This window comes from Hypanus sabinus, chromosome 2, assembly GCF_030144855.1.
Source record: "Hypanus sabinus isolate sHypSab1 chromosome 2, sHypSab1.hap1, whole genome shotgun sequence".
Taxonomy (NCBI): Eukaryota; Metazoa; Chordata; class Chondrichthyes; order Myliobatiformes; family Dasyatidae; genus Hypanus; species Hypanus sabinus.
In genome coordinates, this window is record NC_082707.1 from 168484179 (window position 1) to 168503012 (window position 18834).

The window sequence follows — 18834 nt, forward strand, 5'->3', positions numbered from 1 at the left end:
AGACTGTTATATCTCTTTCAGACCCTACCAATAGAGATTAATCAAAATCAATTCAATGAATGGAACAAGATGTTATCAAGGTATATTTGGCAAGATAAAACGCCTAGAGTTTGTCTCAAAACTTTGCAATTAGTAAAGGAAAAGGGGGTATGGGGCCTACCTTCTCTTAGAGATTATTATTTTGCAGCACAGTTGAGAGCTGTGATATGTTGGTGTAACCCATCATATGACGCTCAATGGAAAAACATTGAGGAGTGGGTACTTCCCATCCCCATACAAGCAATTTTGGCTGATAACAACCTGCAAAGGTACATAAATACTATTGATAACCCATGGGTGAAATTGACTCTTAAACTACTGTGAAAGAATATAATCTAGAGTAAGATATTGCAATTCTTAAATGGTGTGCATATGACTTGGATTTTACGCTGAATAAACTGGATGTTAGATTTAAGGACTGGACAGCTAAAGGGAAACACAATAGAAAAACAAGATTTTTTTCGGTATTTACAGATGCGACAATATGTTAATAGGACGCTTAAAAATGTAACCAAGGCAAGTACATGCTTGATAGAGCTATTTAGAAAAGCATATAATTCAGATAATGGTAGTAGAATCATTTCAAGCATGTATAAGGGTTTGTCAAAACTTAAAACACATTTGACTTCATACATTAAAACAAAATGGGAAAAGGAAGGAGGGATAATTATATCGGAGGAAGAATGGACAATAATATGGAGGTGTCAATGGAAGTGTACCAGTTCACAGAAATGGAGGGAGTTTGGATGGAAAAACTTGATACTTTATTACACCCTCTCAGAAATCCCATTATGACAGTAACCTCCCTGTTTGCTGGAGAAATTGTGGAAATCAAAATGCAAATCATTATCATATTTTTTGGGACTGCCCTGTTATCAAAGACTATTGGAGAGGGATACACAGTGCTCTACAAGACATCTTTAAATGTGAAATACCCTTAGAGAGTAAGGCCATATATTTTGGGTATATACCTCAAGAATGGTTGAAAAGAGATAAATATTTAATGAATATACTGTTGGTGGCTAGTAAAGAGACTCCTACTAGGAAATGGTTATCACAGGAGAGCCCAACTTTAAATGCATGGATGGAAATTACAACGGACATTTACAAAATGGAGAAGGTAACAGCATCTGTTAATCGTAAGCTGGAACAATTTAATTCATACTGAGAAAAAATGGTTTAACCACATAATGCCTCATAAGCCTGATTTTATTCTCACAAATCAATGAATATGTTGTTAAAAAAAATAACTTCCTACTTGTACGTTTGTACATAGTTTTTTCCTATTGCTTGTTTTTTTCCTTCCTCTCTTTTCTATAAGTATATACCTCAGATAAATACAATGTGGAGATTTGTGACATATATGATATATATGTACAATGTATGAAATACATCTTATGGAAATGTTTGTTTGATGATGAACTTCAATTAAAAAAATCAATTACAAAAAAAAGAAATCTACAAGTGTCTTTGGTGACATACATACCAACTCCTAATGAAATATAGTCGGTGTTGTGCCTTCTTTGTAATTACATCAAATTTTTCGCCCAGGATAGATCCTCAGAGATGTTGATACCCAGAAACTTTAATTGCTCACATTTTGCATTTCTGATCCCTTAATGATGACTGGAATGTGATCCCTTGACCTCCCCTTTCTGAAGTCCACAATCAATTCCTTGGTCTTACTGACGGTGAGTACAGAGTTGTTGCTGTCTTACCACTCAACCAGCTAATCTAGCTCACTCCTATACGCCTCCTCAACACCATTTGAAATTCTGTCAACAATAATTGTGCCATCAGCAAATTTATAGACAGCATTTGAGCTGTGCCTAGCCACATATTTGTGGGTGTAGAGGTGCATCAGGGTTGATTGTCAGCATAGAGACATCATTTCCAGTTGGCACAGACTGTGTTCTCCCGCTGAGGAAGTTAAGCATCCAGAGTTGCAGATTTTGAAGCTTGTTGATTAGAACTGAGGGTATGATTGTTACAGCCATTTTGCATGTCAAACCCGTGCTGTCTTCTTCAAAAATAAATCCAGTTAGTCCTGGTGTCTTATATTTTCTCCCTCTTATCCACACAATACAAAATTTCTTTTTTAAGTGATTACCCGAGACTCTAAACTTGCTTTTTTCAATTAGAACAGATGAAAATAGGAGTGAAGTAGGCCACCAAGCCTCTCAAGTCTACCACACCATTCAATATGAGAATGGTCAATGTATGCTGGCCTCAATTCTATTCTGGCAATATGGTTGCGCAGTGTCGTAGAAAAGGACAGCATAGAAATAAGCCCTCAGAGCATCCTCTGTAAGCAGTCTCTGTATGCCCTCCCCATGGAATGTGTGGGTTTTCTCCCAAGTCCGTTGGTTTCCTCCCATTGTCCAAAGATGTACTGGGAACATTAATTGGTCATTGTAAATTGTCCTGTGATAAGGTTAGGGTTAAATCAGATTTGTCAGGTTGCAGGGAGGTACAGCTTGAAGGCTTGGAAGGGCCTATTCTGCGCTGTATCTCTAAATAAAAGTAAATAAAAACTCCTTTGTATCAATTCCTTTACCTTCCAAATATTTGTCTATCTCCACCTTAAATATCTCTAATGATTTGGCCTCTGGGGCAGAGAATTCTTGACCAACTATTTATTATGAGAGTAGGCTTTTTGAATGAGAAATAATCAGTGCAAATTGTTATAAGGATCTGGGTGAAGTTTTATCAGGACAATCTAATAATGTATCAAAGAGTGAGTAAACAATTATCCCCAAAGATCTGGAAATTATAGGTTATAATTTAGTGATATTTATTTGATTTTGAATCATTTGTCCATCATCATATTACATAGAACTTCTTCATAATGTTAAGATTTTAATGAATAAAATTGGACTGTGTTCTCCATTAAGGAATGTGAATTCCAAAACATGTCATTAAAAATTATATGCCAGTTTCCGAGGGGTCATGAACTGTTTTACCACTTCGTCAGTCACCTGCTTGCGTCGTGCTTGGTGTTCTGCTATGAGAGGCTGCAGCGTTTCAATGAGAATTTTCTTCAGTTCTCCTGTAAGAAGTTTCCCACTTGAATAATCCTAAGGAAAATAAGGATAATAAATATAAAACCCTAAATTCATTGATATAACTGCGTTGATTACACCAGTGTATGCTTCAAATAACGTTATTAAAATCATTAGGATAATTATGTATAAAGACCTTTCAGTGTGACTTTATTCATTTAGAAATATGTTGTGGTCCATTCATTGCATCAGCTAACATTCTTAAGGCGCAATTTACAGCTAATATTTCTTTAAAAATTATTTTAACATCCCTTTCAGCAAAGACCAAAAGCCTGGAGAAATTATTTCTGCATTCCCCTACAAATAAATGACCAGAAACGTGTAATATTGAAGGAATGCTATAAACACATAATTTTTCAGATGAGACGTTAAAGTTAGACAACATTTTCATTCTCCAGTGTAAGTGAAGAAGTTGGCTGATCACAAACTTGCATCCTTCAATCAGAATTGTGAAATAAATACACTGTCACATTACTGCAAATGTGAGCTTATCCTGGGCATGTTGGATGCTATTTTTCCTATATTAAAACAGTGAATATACTTCAAAGTCATTCATTAGCAGAAAAAAACATTTGGATATCTTGAAGTTGATCTTATGTCATGTCTTTTGCAAACCCTTCATTAGCTGCATTGTGACCAGGACTTCCTCTGACATGTGGCATCTGTTAGTCTCGTGAGACCATGGATCTGTGCCCTCTCCAGGGTGCAGGCCTGGGCAAGGTCGTATGGGAGACCGGCAGTTGCCCATGCAGCGAGTCTCCCTCCCCACGCCACTGATGTTGTCCAAGGGAAGGGCAAGGGCTGATACAACTTGGCACCAGTGTCGTCGCAGGAGTTGCCAGAATGAGTTTGAAGACAACGCTGGACTGCCTTAGGGACTTCAGCTCCAGATTTGTCCTCCAGGTTTACGCCCAAAGCCTTTCCCATGAGTGGGTATGGACACAAGGCAGCGGAGGTTTGAAGTCAGAGTTTTCCCTCTCTTAGATGGACTGCCTTCCCAGGCTGACAAACTCCATCTGACATATGTTGTACTAAATTAACAATCCTGTGCAACTGACACATTCTGGAAATACTACACTGGCATTGCTAATTCCTGCTGTGTATTTGTTGGCTGTATTAAAGGTTAATGGTACGATTGCAAAAGAGGCAGATAAATGTATCTAGAGGGTAGTTCTGGATGAGCCTCAGCCATTACCAGGTATGATGTTCCTGCTTCATGTTTGGACAAGACTAGGGACTTACAGAGGATATGAAAATTGTTCATAGCACAAGGTGCAGAGAGCCATTCAAGTAGTGGGAGAAAAAAGGAATGCGGTCAGAGGCCATAACAGAGATGGGAGAAGAGACATTGTTTTCCGCGGCAAAGCCCTGAGGTTTTTTTTTAACCTAGGGATTAACTTGGAGTGACGGGGAGGAACCAGTCTTAGTGGTGCACATAGGCATTAACACCACAGGTCGGGTTAGGAAGGAGGGTACGGTGAGCAGTTAGAGCAAAGTTGAAAAAGCACAACCATTAGGATAGTATCTCCAGATTTCTACTTTAGTAAATTGCAGAAGGAGAATTACAGAAGTAACCACAAGGTTCGAGGGTGAGTGGAAGAAATAGGTTCTGATTCATGAAGTACTGGCACCATCTGGGGAAAGAAGGAACTGCATATTTGGGGAAAGCTTCAATTGAACTGGAAAAAACAAAAACTAGGGTTATGTTTTATACGAAAATCAAAGCATGACAGGAAGAGAAGGAAGATAAATGCAAAAACATGCAACATGATGGATCAGTAGTTAAAAGCTGTAAAACAAAGATGAAGATTCCTTATCTGAATGTACACAGTGTTACTGCTACTAGTAGGTTTCCATTGCATCTGCATACAGTACATGTACAGTACTTGAGGGGTGGGGCGGCTCTGTTGGTAAAAAATATGAAATCAAATCCTTAGAAACAGATGACATAGGATGCAAATATGAACTTAAGAAGTACTTTGAGTCAGTCCTCACCATGGAAGACACTAGACGTATACCAGAAGAGTGCCGGGGGCAGAAGTGAATGTAGTGGCTATTAGTTAGAGAAGGTGCTTGGGAAGCTGAAAGGTCTGAAGGTAGATAAGACACCTGGACCAGATGGGCTACGCCCCAGGGTTCTGAAAGAAGTAGCTGAAGAGATTGTAGGGGCATTAGTAATGGTCTATCAAGAATCACTAGATTCTGGAATGGAATGGAGACTGGAAAATTGCAAATATCACTCCACCCAAGAAAGGAGGAGGCAGCAGAGAGAAATTATAGACCAGTTAGCCTGACTGCAGTGCTTGGGAAGATGTTGAAATCCATCATTATGGATGAGGTTTCTGGGTACTTGGAGACAGATGATGAAGTAGGCATGGTTTCCTTGAGGGGAAATCTTGCCTGACAAATCAGTTGTAATTATTTCAAGAAATTATAGGCAGGATGGACAAAGGAAAGTCAGTGGATGCTGTTTACCTGGATTTTCAGAAGGCCTTTGACAAGATGCCACACATGAGGTTGCTTAACAAGATAAGAGCCTGTAAAATTACAGGAGAAATACAAGCATGGATAAAAGATTGGGTGACTGACAAGAGACAAAGAGTGGGAATAAAGGAGATCTTTTCTGGCTGGCTGCTGGTGAAGGGTGATGTTCCACAGGGGTCGGTATTGGAACCACACCTTTTCACGTTATATGTCAGCAATGATGGAATTGATGGCTTTGTGGCTAAGTTTGTAGCCGATATAAAGACAGGTGGAGGGGCAGGTAGTCTTGAGGATGCAAGGAAGACTGGGAAAATGGATGAAGACATGGCAGATGGAATATAGTGTAGGGAAGTGTATGGTCATGCACTTTGGTAGAAGGAATAAAGGTATAGGCTATTTTCTCAACAGAGAGAAAAATTTTAAAAATCAGGGGTGTAAAGAAACTTGGGAGCTCTTGTGTAGCATGCCCTAAAGGTTGACTTGCATGTTGAGTCAATGGTAAGGAAAGCAAATGCATTGTTAGTCAAACTGGCATGGATAGCACTGGAAGATTCTTTTTCTATACAGTTCTAAATGGGTTACTTCTTAGAGCACTATGTTATAACTTAGCTGGGAACAGGCTAGTTTAGATTTGGTCATATACAATGAGGAAAGATTAATAAAACATCTCAAGGATTGCAAATGAAGCTCTGATCACAACATTGTAGAATGCAGTAACAGTTTGAGGATAAACATCCTGATTCAAAACCAGAGTACTCAACTTATCCAAGGATAATTAACCAATGTCTAAAGGAAGAACTGTCCTTTAGACATTGGGAAAATAGGTTAAAAGAAATGTCAGTAGATGATTAGAAGTAGACAGTTCAGAAGTTCTTTCATACCTCTTAGCAGAAGTTTATCGACTTCAGCTAGATGAACTCAGTGAGAAAGATCCAACTGTGGTTAACAAAGCTGGTTAAGGAAAATTTTAAAAATAAAGCCAGTGTATTCAAAGAGGGAAAACGTAGTGGTAGACCAGAAGACTGGAAATTTGTCAGGTTTAAAATCTAACAAGGAAGAAAGTTGATTATGAAAAAAAAAACTGACTAGCAATATCAAAATATACATCAGGAATTTATTTACATACAGTATATCAAAAGCAGTAGGCTTGCTCAGCATAGGGCCCATGGAGAATAAGACTGGGGATTTTACAGCAGGAAATAAGCAAATGCTACATAATTCATGGCAGAAGACATAATAAACCAAATCCAATTCCAAATATAAACAGAGCGGCAAGTTTCTAACAGCATGGAAGAACTTGTAACAATCGCTATCAGGAGGGAAATAATAAGACCGAAGGCAGGCAAGTCAACCATATCTGATGGTCTGCATCAAAGGTTCAAAAAGGGAATGGCTGCAGAAATAATAGATCCATTGATTGAAGCTTTTAAAAACTCACCATATTTCAGGAAAATAACAGTTCGGCAGCCTGCAAACATGACTCTCTTATATAAAACAGGTGGGAGACAAAAAATGGGAAACTATAGGCCAGATACCTTAACATGTATCTAAATGAATGCCTAGTCAATCCGAGAAGATTAATATAATTAAACCAAATCAGTGTGATTTTATGAAAGGGAAATCAGGTTGCGTCTTTAAAGCAAAGAAAATCAATAGCAGAGTACCTGTAAATGTAGTGTATTTGGATATACAGAAGACATTCAATAAAGTGCCACATAAAAGACTGGTGCACAATATTACTCACTGTCTATATTAATGACTTGAAAAAGTAACTAGGTTTGTTAATGACTCAAAGGTATGGGGATGCATGCTAGGATAGTTAGACTCTGTAACAGAGGGTAAGTTGCGTGAGTGGACAAAAATTTGGCAAATGGAACTCTGAGATTTTGCACTTTGTAAGAGGAATAACAAGACAGACTTTTATCTTAATAGAAGGAAACTAAATGAATCAAGCAGAAGGATCAAAGTGTTTTAGAGTATGAAACGCAAAGTGTAGCATAGTAACTACGACAGCAAACAGCACATTAACAATCTACATATTGCCAAGGGTTTATAAATTAAATATAGAGCAATATTGTCAAAGCTGTGCAAGGAGTTGAAGAAGCTGCACCTGGAGTGTCATGAACATTTTGGAAAGCTTATTTAAGAAAGTATATACTGAAACTGAAGGCAATAAAAACAGTCATAGAAATCAACAGCACAGAAACAGGCCATTTGCCCATCTAGTTCACGCCAAACCATTTAAACTGCCAAGTTCCATCAATATGCACCCAGACTATAGCACTCCATAACCCTCCCATTCATGTACATATTCAAACTTCTCTTAAATGTTGAAATCACATTTAAACATTCCACACTCTTGTCACCTTCTTTGAAGAAGTTTTCCCTCAGCTTCCCCTTAAACATCTCATCTTTCACTCTTAACCCACGGCCTCTAGTTGAAGTCTCACCCAAACTCAGTGGAAAAAGCCTGCTTGCATTTACCCTATCTATCCCCCTCATAATGTTGTATACATCTATCAACACCCCACTCCTTCATTCTTCTATGTTCCAGGGAATAAAGTTCTAACTACCTTTCCTTATAACTCAGGTCCTTCAATCCCAGCAACATCCTTGTAAATTTTCTCTGTACTCTTTAAATCTTATTTACAACTTTCCTGTACGGAGGTGAACAAATCTGCACATAATAGTTAGGCTTCACAAACATCTCATACAACTTCAATGTAACATCCCAACTCCCCCAATCAATACCTTGATCCATGAAGACCAATGTGCCAAAAGCTTTATTTATAACCCTATCTACCTGTGATGCCACTTTCAATGATTTAGGACCTTTATTCCACCACACTCCTCAGTGCTCCACTGCTCACTCTGTAAAACCTACCCTGGTTGGTCCTCCCAAAGTGCAACATCTCACAATCATCTGCATTAAATTCAATCTGCCATTTTTCAGCCAATTTCTCCAGCTGATCCAGATTCCGCAACGAGCTTTGATAGAATTCCTCAATGTCCACTACATGCCTAATCTTGGTGTTATTCACAAATTTGTTCATCCAGTTAAGCACATGATCATCCAGATCATTGATATAGATGACAGACAACAAAGGACCCAGCACTGATCCCTGCGGCACTCCACTAGTCACAGGCCTCCAGTCGGACAGGCAGTTGTCTACTACCACTCTCTGGCTTCTCCCACAAGGACAATGTCTAATCCAATTTAGTACCTCATCTTCAATGCCAAGTAACTGAACCTCTTGACCAACGTCCCATGGGGGACCTTGTCAAATCCTGTGCGAAAGTCCACATAGACAACATCCATAGCCTTGCCTTCATCAACTTTCCTGGTAACTTCTTTGAAAAAAAATCTAAAAGACTGGTAGAATAAGACCTACCATGCACAAAGCCATTCTGACTATCCCTAATCAGTCCCTGTATATTCAAATACTCATATATCTGGTCCCTTGGGATACCTTTTAATAACTTTCCCACTACTTATGTCAGGCTCACTGGCGTATAATTTCCTGGTTTATTATTCGAGCTTTTCTTAAACAGCCGAACAACATTAGCTATCCTCTAATCCTCCAGTACCTGACCAGTTATAGTTCTTCTGGACGCTGGTGATCTCTCTGCCTTCCCACATATCGTAAGAGGATCATTCAACTATCCTGCCTGGCATCCCTACTGCTCTAATTGTGCAATTATAAAGAAGGAAACAATGAATAAACTGGAAAAAAAAATCTACCTACAACTTTTTGCCTTCTCACAATTGAGCCTCAGAGCTAAAGCCTAAAATCGCTGCTCTAACATTGTCCGCTCTGACAATGGCTGCTGCACTTCCCCTTGCCTTATTTTCATTTGGTTTTGCTAATGAATCCTGATCTCTGATAGCTCACAGCTCAAATACCGAAACTCACACAAAGAACTGCTTTTTACTGCATGCTTGCCAACTTGTGTGAGCCACCTCTTTGCTCACTCCCAATTTCTGCTGTTTAAATGCGATTCATGAGGCTAACTCCTGAGTTGTCCTGTCATAATGGCTAAAAGATTAGATTGTATTCTTTAAAGTTTAGAAGACGGCTGATCTAAATGAAACATATAAAATCTTTTATATGTATGTTTCAGCTAAATCACCTCTTTTCTATGAAGGCATGACAGAGCAAATGTTGAGATGCCCTAACCTGTGGTAGAGTCTCAAATAAAGGGACATAAGCCGCCACAGAGGGTGGTGAATCTCTGGAATACTGCACACTGGCAAGTTTGGAAGTAGATCATTGGATTTATTTAAAGAGCATGTAGATTTTTTCTTAAGTTTGAGGAATTCAGGACCATGTAGGCCACCTGTCATGATCACATTGAATGGCAAGCAGGTAGCCTACTTCAGTTCCTGTTTACTTGTGATTCTTATACTGTATTTTGGTGAAAATAAGTCCATCAAAGAATCAGAGAGCGGGGCCCAAAAACGGGCCCTTAGACCCAGAGAGTCTGCACTGACCATCAACCACTCTTTACATGACAAAGTTGTTGTGTAAGGTTATCATTTTAGGGGACTGAAATGAATAAAATTAAGTTTTTAGTAAACTCTGCTGACCTGTTTTATCTTGTCCAATCTCTCATCATCTTCTAAGAAAAACCTCAAGTACATGTAAGATACATCCACTTCACAATTGCCACCAAGACGCTGATGCTCTTCAATAGTATCTTTACCTCCCGAAAATGCGTGCTTGTTGATCTGAGGGAAACAAAAAATAAGAATTAAGTACACTGATGTTGTATAATTTGAAATTTTAATTTCATAGAATAGTAAGGCAAAACATCTTTGATTCCTCATTTGATCAACAAATATGGGCATGAGTTTATATATACGAGGAACGTTACCTTTGTTTTGATTTGCTTTGGGGTATCTGTAAGGAAGATGGAAGAGTTGGGGTCACTGGCACTCATCTTTGTTTGTGCTCCCTGCAGAGCAGGGAAAAAGGTGGAATGCAACAATGCTGGCTTTGGGTAACCAATTCTTGGAGCAACATCCCTTGTCATCCTAAAATAAGGGTCCTATGGAAAAAGTCATATGTACAAATATTAAGACTTAAGTTTATTTCTCAAAAGCTGATCCTTGAAATAGTCAATAATTACTGAGTCTAATTTAAGCAATTAGAAGTTTATCAATGCAGTAAGAGAAATCAGCAGTAAAATCTTTGATTTAACATAGTTTATTTACAATTCTTAATCTGAGGTAGACATAGCAATATTTGTTTAAGTGCAAATTGAAAATTATAACATACTCAAACTTGCTACACTGAATTATCTACACCTAAAGATGTAATTAAACTTTTGTTGCACTATTATGTGTCCCTTCCAAATGGTGAGATGACAATTCATTTGCTGACTCCAAACCATACTGAACTTCCAAGCTGAGGCATGCGCTTCTTTAGGTTTGTTAAGAAAGTAGCAGGTTCTCCAATGTGAAAAGCTATCCAAAACAGAGCCTTTGCCTTGAAGGGCATCTATTAAGAGTAATAGTACAAATATTTTCTCTATTTAGAGGGCCAGTTTTTCATGGCCTTTTGACATTCCAGCATAGTCCACGGTTAATTATTTCTGAAATGCAGTTAATGACGCAATGAAGTATGGCAGCCAATTTGTAAATAAAAAAATCTCACTGTCACAACTGGTAGTATGACAAATGGCTAGATAGCTCTCTTTTAATTGTGTTGGCTTAGAGATAACTAGACCTGGACAAAGGGAAATTTTTCTTCTCCCCTTCAAGTTGTCACTTTCACACAGGCAATGAATCAAGCCTGCCTCTGTTCTCTTTGGCTGACAGAGGTATATAATAACAACTTGTCGAGAAAGTATAATCTCATTCCATGCACTTGAAGCTGAAATACTGCAGAAAAAATAATGATCTCTGCAATCTTATAATAAAAAGCATTGGCACTTTTCAAACATGATTTATTTTGGTATTAAGTTCTGACCTGGTCGATGGCACACGGAATAAGACACTGAATATCCTTTCGGCCATTAAAGATTTGTGGAAATGAGGAGCTGAACGACGGAGCAGCCTGTATTGCAGGGAAGCTGATCTTTCCTACCAATTAAAAACAATATGAAAATTTTTAAATATGTTTCTTAATGACAGTAATCAAAAACTTAAATTAAAAACAATATATGCCACAAAAAATCTTATAGCCCCAATTAAAACAGTTGTTTTTCATTGCCACCCAAATATAAACATTTTCTCAGAGAAACCTCACAGCGTTTCTCCTTCAGACTCCGCTCTAAGAAATTTATTATCCACTGATTTGAAAGGCTACTCAATTTTTCTTGCCCTCTACTTTAAGTCATTGTTCTTGCATCCTTTCTCACTCCCTCCCTCCAAGTAGATTCCACAATGCAGAAACTTGGTCACCCATTCTCATGTGGTCTCATCCCAATCACAGGCTGATGTCCTCTATTCTCTTGCTTCCATTGTTTGCCATCCAAATCCCTAATTACCACTGCTTGTGTCTGCCTGTCTGCCCCTGGAATAAGCTCCCTCTGAATTCACAGATGCTTGTACTTTTAAAATCTCCTCTATTTAATCTCCGGTGATCCACATGGTATTCCAGTGATACTTTATGGACAATTAGTTATTTTTTAAAAAGTAGTCAAAGATGTAAAAAAAAAGGGGCCAACCAGTATGTAGGAAGATTCCACAATCACAGTTGGGTGTAAGATGAAGGGTCTCGATGATACATCTGTCAAAATTTGCTAGTCTTTGGAGACATGCCAAATCTCCTCAAACTCCAAATGAAGTAGAGCCACTAACATACCTTCTTTGTGATTCCTCAGTATATGGGGTCCAGGATAGATTCTGTGGAATGTTGATGCCCAGCAACTTGAAGCTGCTCACCCTTTCTACCACTGACTCCTTGACGAGGATTGGTGTGTGTTCTTTCTGCTTCCCCTTTCTGAAGTCCACAATCAATTCCTTGGTCTTACTGACACTGAGTGCAAGGTTGTTATTGGGACACCACTCAACCAGCCGACCTATCTCACCCCTTTATGCCTCCTTCAATCATTAATATATTTGACAAACAATAAAGGATCTGTGGCAAACCGGTGATTCGGATCTCTAATTTAAAAAGAAATCCTCTGCTACCACTGTCTGCTTATTAGACCAAGTCAACTTTGTAGCCAACTTGCCATCTGATCAAGGATCCCATGTATTCTAACTTTCTAGATCAGCCTACTAAGTGAGACCTTATCAAAGGCTATGTAAACAATGTCTACTGTCCTGCTTGTCAATTATCATGATCACCCCCTTGAAAAACTATATTTTTTTGAGATATGATCTCTCGTGAACAAAGCCATGCTGACTATCCCTGATCAGTCCTTTCTTTCCAAGTTTATCTTGTTCCTCAGAATGCCTTCCACTAATCTTCGCACCACTGAATTTTGCTTCCTGCCTACATTTTCCTGCTTGTGTGTGCAGCCCTTCTTAAAAGCAAAACATTAGGTATTTTTCAGACATCCAATACCTCACCCATGGCTGATGAAGATACAAAATTACAAACACGAGAAATTTTGCAGATGCTGAAAAGCTAAAACAACGTGCACACACACACACAATGCTGGAGAAAATCAGAAGATCAGGCAGCATCCATGGAAATTAATAAACAGTCGACGTTTTGAGCTGAGACCATTCTTCAGGACTGGAAAGGAAGAGAGAAGGTGCCAGAATGAAAAGGTGAGGTGAGGGGAAGGAGGATAGTTAAAAGGTGATAGGTAAAGCCAGGTGTGTGGGAAAGGTAAAAGGCTAGAGAGGAAGGAATATGATAGGAGAGCAGAGTAGACCTTAGGAGAAAACGAAGGAGGAGAGGACCCGGGGGAGGTGATAAACAATTGAGTAGAGGTAAGGGACTAGAGTGGGGAATAGAAGAGGAGAGGGAGAGGGTAAATCGATATTCATGCCATCAGATTGGAGGCTACCCAGATAGAATATAAGGTATTGAACCTTCATCCTGAAAGTGGCCTCTTATTAGTACAAGAGGAGGCCATAGACTGACATGTTGCGATGGGAATGGGAACTGGAGTTAAATTGCTTGGCCCCGGGAAGTTCCGCTTTTGGTGGAGACCACATCAGGAGTACTGGACACAATAGACAACCCCAGCAGCTTTGCAGGTGAAGTGTTGCATCACCTGTAAGGACTGTTTGGGGCCCTGAATGAATGTGAGGGAGGAGGCGTACAGGCAGGCGCAGCACTTTGACCGCATGCAGGGATAACTGCTGGGAAGATTACTGATGAGGGACGAAGGGACAAGGGAATCACGAAAAGAGCAATCCTGCAGAAGATGTGATGCGAGGGGAAGGTAGAGATAAGTTTGATGGTAGGATCCCTTTGGAGAAGGTGGAAACTGAAGAGAGTGATGCATTGGATGCGGAGGCTCATGGGATGGGAAGTAAGGACAAGAGGAACTCTATCACTGTTGAAGCAGCAGTAAGCTGAGGTGAGTGCAGATGTTTGGGAAATGAAGGAAATACAGGTGAGGAACGCATCAATGGTCAATCAGAGATGCAAAATCTCTGCTCGGGTGTCAGCAAGCTCCTCATTTGCTTTCCATGATGTCCTTGTATATACAAGATCAGATCCCTGGGATTAATCTGTCTTTATGCACTTAAAGATCATTAATGCCTCCTCCTTCATTATGTTACTTCCTCTGGTACTTTCAAATGCATTCCTGACTAGTTTTGCTCATTTAATTCTCTGTAAACCTGAGGCTCTCCAAAACCCTACTGCTTATGTGCTACATTTCACCAAATCTTCCTTCCCTTTGTCAACAAGGAATGGTTCCAATTAAGCAAAGCCGCAAGTCTTCATATTAATTTTCAAATTCTTCCAAGGACTTTATCCATACTGTCAATGTGATCACATGTGGCCATACAGAATAATCCTGTAAAATACATATGCCTCTCCCATTCAGGTTTATTGAGTACACACATATTTAACCCCTATATTACTGGAGGCTATGCCTTCGAGTTGCAATGGCTCTATGTCCTCTTCACCTCTCTTTCCTTCTCTAAATGGCTCCTTAAAACCTAACAATTTTCTATAGGCATCATTCATCTGCCCTAACATCCGGCTATGCGGTCTATTATCAATCTCTTGTCAACTATCCTGACATGCTCTTGCCACTTCAGAAGCTCTGTTATTGCTCAATGAATAGATTTTCCCCAGATACAATCTAATATTTGCATTTCAGTTTAAATTAGCTGAGTCTTAGTATTGATAAATGGGTTATGAGGATTCACAAGTACCATTAACTGTGACAGCAAAGGCTCTTGCAGAAATATAGAAAAAGAAATTTCAAGGTAGATTTGAAACTGGTATGGTGAAATGAAGCTCTTATCTTTGAAACTCCAAGGGTTGGCAGCAGTTTCCATTATAAAAAGAATGTAAGACACAGTGAGGCTGCTCCTTTTATGATCATAGGATGCCTAATATGTAAATTAAACATTAAAGTACAATGATAAGTTCACCTACTGATATACATTTTAACTTGGGAAATAAGCAGTGCCAATCTTACCTATACAATCACTATCTCCAAACCCGAAGATTCCTTTCACTTGATTGAAAGTAACATGTTTCTGGACTTTAACCACATTATGATAGAAACCTGGGCTCTGCCTATAACAAAACAGGAATTAAGATATTAAATGCAGTCTCTTTGGGTAAAAACATATATAAAATGGTGGTTTAGCTGATGTCTTAATAGCTATGTGTCTCAAATGCAATAAGTTGCTGATAAGGTGAATGGTACACTTACATTTAGAGCACAAGTATATCTCGTAACAGCTATACAGGGCCTTGCTAAGAACCAATCTAGAGTTTCTGGTATAGTTTTGATGTCCTTATCCGAGTTGGAATGTACTCAATGACAATAAAAATAATGTTTATTATATTAATTTCCTGAGATGGCAGGATTTATTTATGAAGATAAATTGGATATGTTGAGTCTTTATTCACTGGAGTATGGAAGAATGAATGAGGATCTCATAGAATCTATAAAATGATAACAGTACAAGACAGACTACATACAGGGAGGATATTCATGATGAACATGTACTGAAGTGGATGATCAGCCATGAATGTACTGAATAGTAAGCAGGAAGGAAAGACTAAATAGCTCACTCCTACACCTATTTCCTATGTCATATTCTCTGGTAATGTACCGTGCATTAAGTCAAAGAGTTCACTTTAATATCATAGTGAGGATACACAGAAAGGGAAGGAAATGTCCTTTTTCTATGGACAGACCTCAGATACCTCCAGTAGCCAGTTGTACAATACAATTTGGGTGGAAGAGAGGCTTGGAACCAGGCCCATTCCAGCAATTTTGCAAGTATGGGATAGCAGGTTCACAAGACAAATGAAAAGGCACTATGGTATATTCGGTGGTGTTGTTGTCTTGCAATTCTAATGACAAGAGTTCAACCTTAATCTTAGGGCCTGACTGTGTGGAATTTGTACATTCTTCCTGCGACCATGTGGATTTTAAGTAGGTGCTCCGTTTTTTCCATCACAACCCAAACCCCTCATATCCCAGATATCTCCCCATTATGCTCAATCTGTTTTTTCTATTTCTTTTTCTCTCTCCATCTGCTTCCATCTACCATTCACTACCACGGTCTCCCAACTCCACCCGACTCACCTCCCCGACCTGCCTGTCACCTTACACTCCTTCTCAGTTCACCTTGGATTCCTTTCTTGCCACTCCCCTTCTCTTCTCAATGCTGGCTAACTCGCCTCTCCATTCTTTGTCTTAATGCAGGGTTTTGGCCTGAAACACTGATGATAGATTTCCTCACAACAATGCTGCTTGGCCTGCTGAGTTAAAACATAGAACAGTAGATAGAGCACAGTACAAGTCATTTGGCACATGATGTTGTGCTGAGGTTCTTCCAGCAGATGGAGTGTTGTCCCAAATGTGCTGACGATTAAGCTCAATGGGTTCTAAAAATTACTCCAAAAGTAAATGGGTGTTTGAAGAATTGATGAGTTTGTGAGAGAGAATACAGTTATTACAGGGAAAATAATTTGAGTAATTGGCTTGCACTGATATCATAGACTTAGAGGGTTGATTGTATATGAAATTTATAGAGACATAATAAGTTACACAAGCAGGTAGCCTTGTTTCCCATTGTATTTCTCCTCCTTGGTTATTGAATTATAAAAAATAGATGAAGTGGGGTGTAGTGGTTAGCGCAATGTTTCATAGCACCGGCTGTAAGATCAGCGTTCAATTAAAGCTGCTAACTCTAAGGAGTCAGCATGTTCTTCCCATGACCGGGTGGGCTTCCTCTGGGTACTCTGGTTTCCTCCCACACTCCAAAGATGTATGGTTAGGCTTAGTGAGTTGTGGGCATGATATGTTGGTGGCAGAAATGTCTGGCATTTGTGCCCAGCACAATCCTTGCTGATTTGATTTGACTCAAACTTCACTGAATGTTTTGATGTACATGTGACAAATAAAGTTAATCTTAATCTTTATTTTTAAAAAGAACTCCTTATATTTAATGGAAGTAGAGGCTTTAAAAGTAACTAACAAAATCACAAAAGGGAAGTTTATTCAGTGATGAATCACTTTAATGCTTCATAAATGATCTATCACATGTATCCTGGTTAACAGTGCAGAGGATGCATTTGGTCCATAGAATCAGTACTAGCTGTGTGGAAGAGCAATTCAATCAATATTGAAGCTCATTCTCATTTTCCAAGATAAGGAGATCTGCAGGTATTAATAATTTAGTAGTGATAAGCACACTAATCTGATTCACTTCAGTGGTATCATTTTTGAGTTAAACATCATAATTTTTCATTTTACAACTTTACATGTACCATAACATTTTTTTCTGAACAAATTCCCCTCTGCAGTGATTTTCCTCTCTGCTTCAGGCAAACTATTGTGTAATCTACTAACTCAACAACTTGATCAATATGCTAGCAAAGCATTCAATGGCTAAATGCAGTCAGTGTGTTCTTTTTTTTTTGGGAACTAACTCCACGGCTGAAACAACAAGTGCAATCCCCATTATCTGTTTGTTCTCTTATATTTCTGCATTAAGACTTTTTATTGAAATCAAAGCCATCATTACTGCTCCTCACATTTATATTAAAACTCTAATGAAAATACATTTGTAATAGAACTATGAACATACCCCATATAGTCCAGATCGGAGAAGATGAAGGTTTTATCCAGATCAAAGCCACAAGCAATTATGTCTTTAGCGTTCTCAACACTATATTTATAGGCTTGCTCTAGTGTTATGTCTTTCCACAGGTATTTCTCATCATCAGTCAACTGAATTACAAGAGGAACATTGAAAACATCTTGCAGCCACCTATATAACAGAAATATCTCAGAATAAACAAGCTATTTGCAAAATGAAAATCTGCAAATTGAAAATGCATAACTTCCATTATATACATTTTTAAACAGTTTGGAAACACTTTCAAAAGATCAATAGACCAACAAATTAAAAACATTTCAAATTTTAAAAGCCGTGTTAAAGTTACAGCATTCTCTGCAGACCAAAATGGTGAAATACTGCATCATGATTTTAGGATACAGATTTTTTTTTATAAAATGATATTAATGACCCAACATGTTCTTATATAATATAAGGTCAATAGCTGTAATGCTACATTTGATTTCTCTTGAGCCAGAACATTATAGAGCAATGTCATACAAGTCCTAATATCAAGAGAATTACTTTAAAGTCCTGACTTAATTGGAATAATAGGAAGATGTGGAGCGATGACATCTAGATTTCCTGTATGGCTAACCACATTCAGGCCATATAACATGACATGTCTCTCTCCACTAAAATAATGTAAATGCACATTTGTTTTTAAATACAGCTCTTTGAAATTATGTCTAGCCTTGCTGAGCCTCAAGGTTTCAGATCTTTGTGACCAGGTTTGCGGAAAATACAAAGATAGGTGGAGGGACATGTATTGTTGAGGAAGTAGGGAATCTGCAGAAGAACGTAGGCAGATTAGTACAATGGTCAAGGAAATGGCAGATGGAATACAGTGTAGGGAAGAGTATAGTCATGCAATTTGGTAGAAGGAATAAAGAGAAAGACTATTTTCTAAACAGGGATGAAATTCAGAAATCAGAAGTGCAAAGGGACTTGGGAGTCCTAATGCAGGATTCCCTAATGGCTAACTTGCAAGATGATGCAGGTGGTAAGGAAACCAATACAAAG

General features: G+C 38.6%; 1 protein-coding gene across 2 annotated transcripts in view; it reads right to left on the reverse strand.

The window, feature by feature from the left end:
- Positions 1–2802: 2802 nt before the first annotated feature.
- Positions 2803–18834, reverse strand: part of LOC132386838 (tryptophan--tRNA ligase, cytoplasmic-like) — a 29262-nt gene continuing 13230 nt past the window's right edge. For both annotated transcript variants that reach the window (XM_059959183.1, XM_059959189.1), the window contains exons 6-11: positions 17782–17964; positions 15150–15250; positions 11558–11670; positions 10461–10634; positions 10174–10314; positions 2803–3116 (exon numbers count right to left, since the gene is read on the reverse strand). In XM_059959183.1, coding sequence (XP_059815166.1) covers positions 2958–3116; positions 10174–10314; positions 10461–10634; positions 11558–11670; positions 15150–15250; positions 17782–17964 — 871 coding nt within the window. In that variant the 3' untranslated portion in view covers positions 2803–2957. The remainder of the gene's footprint in view (positions 3117–10173; positions 10315–10460; positions 10635–11557; positions 11671–15149; positions 15251–17781; positions 17965–18834) is intronic.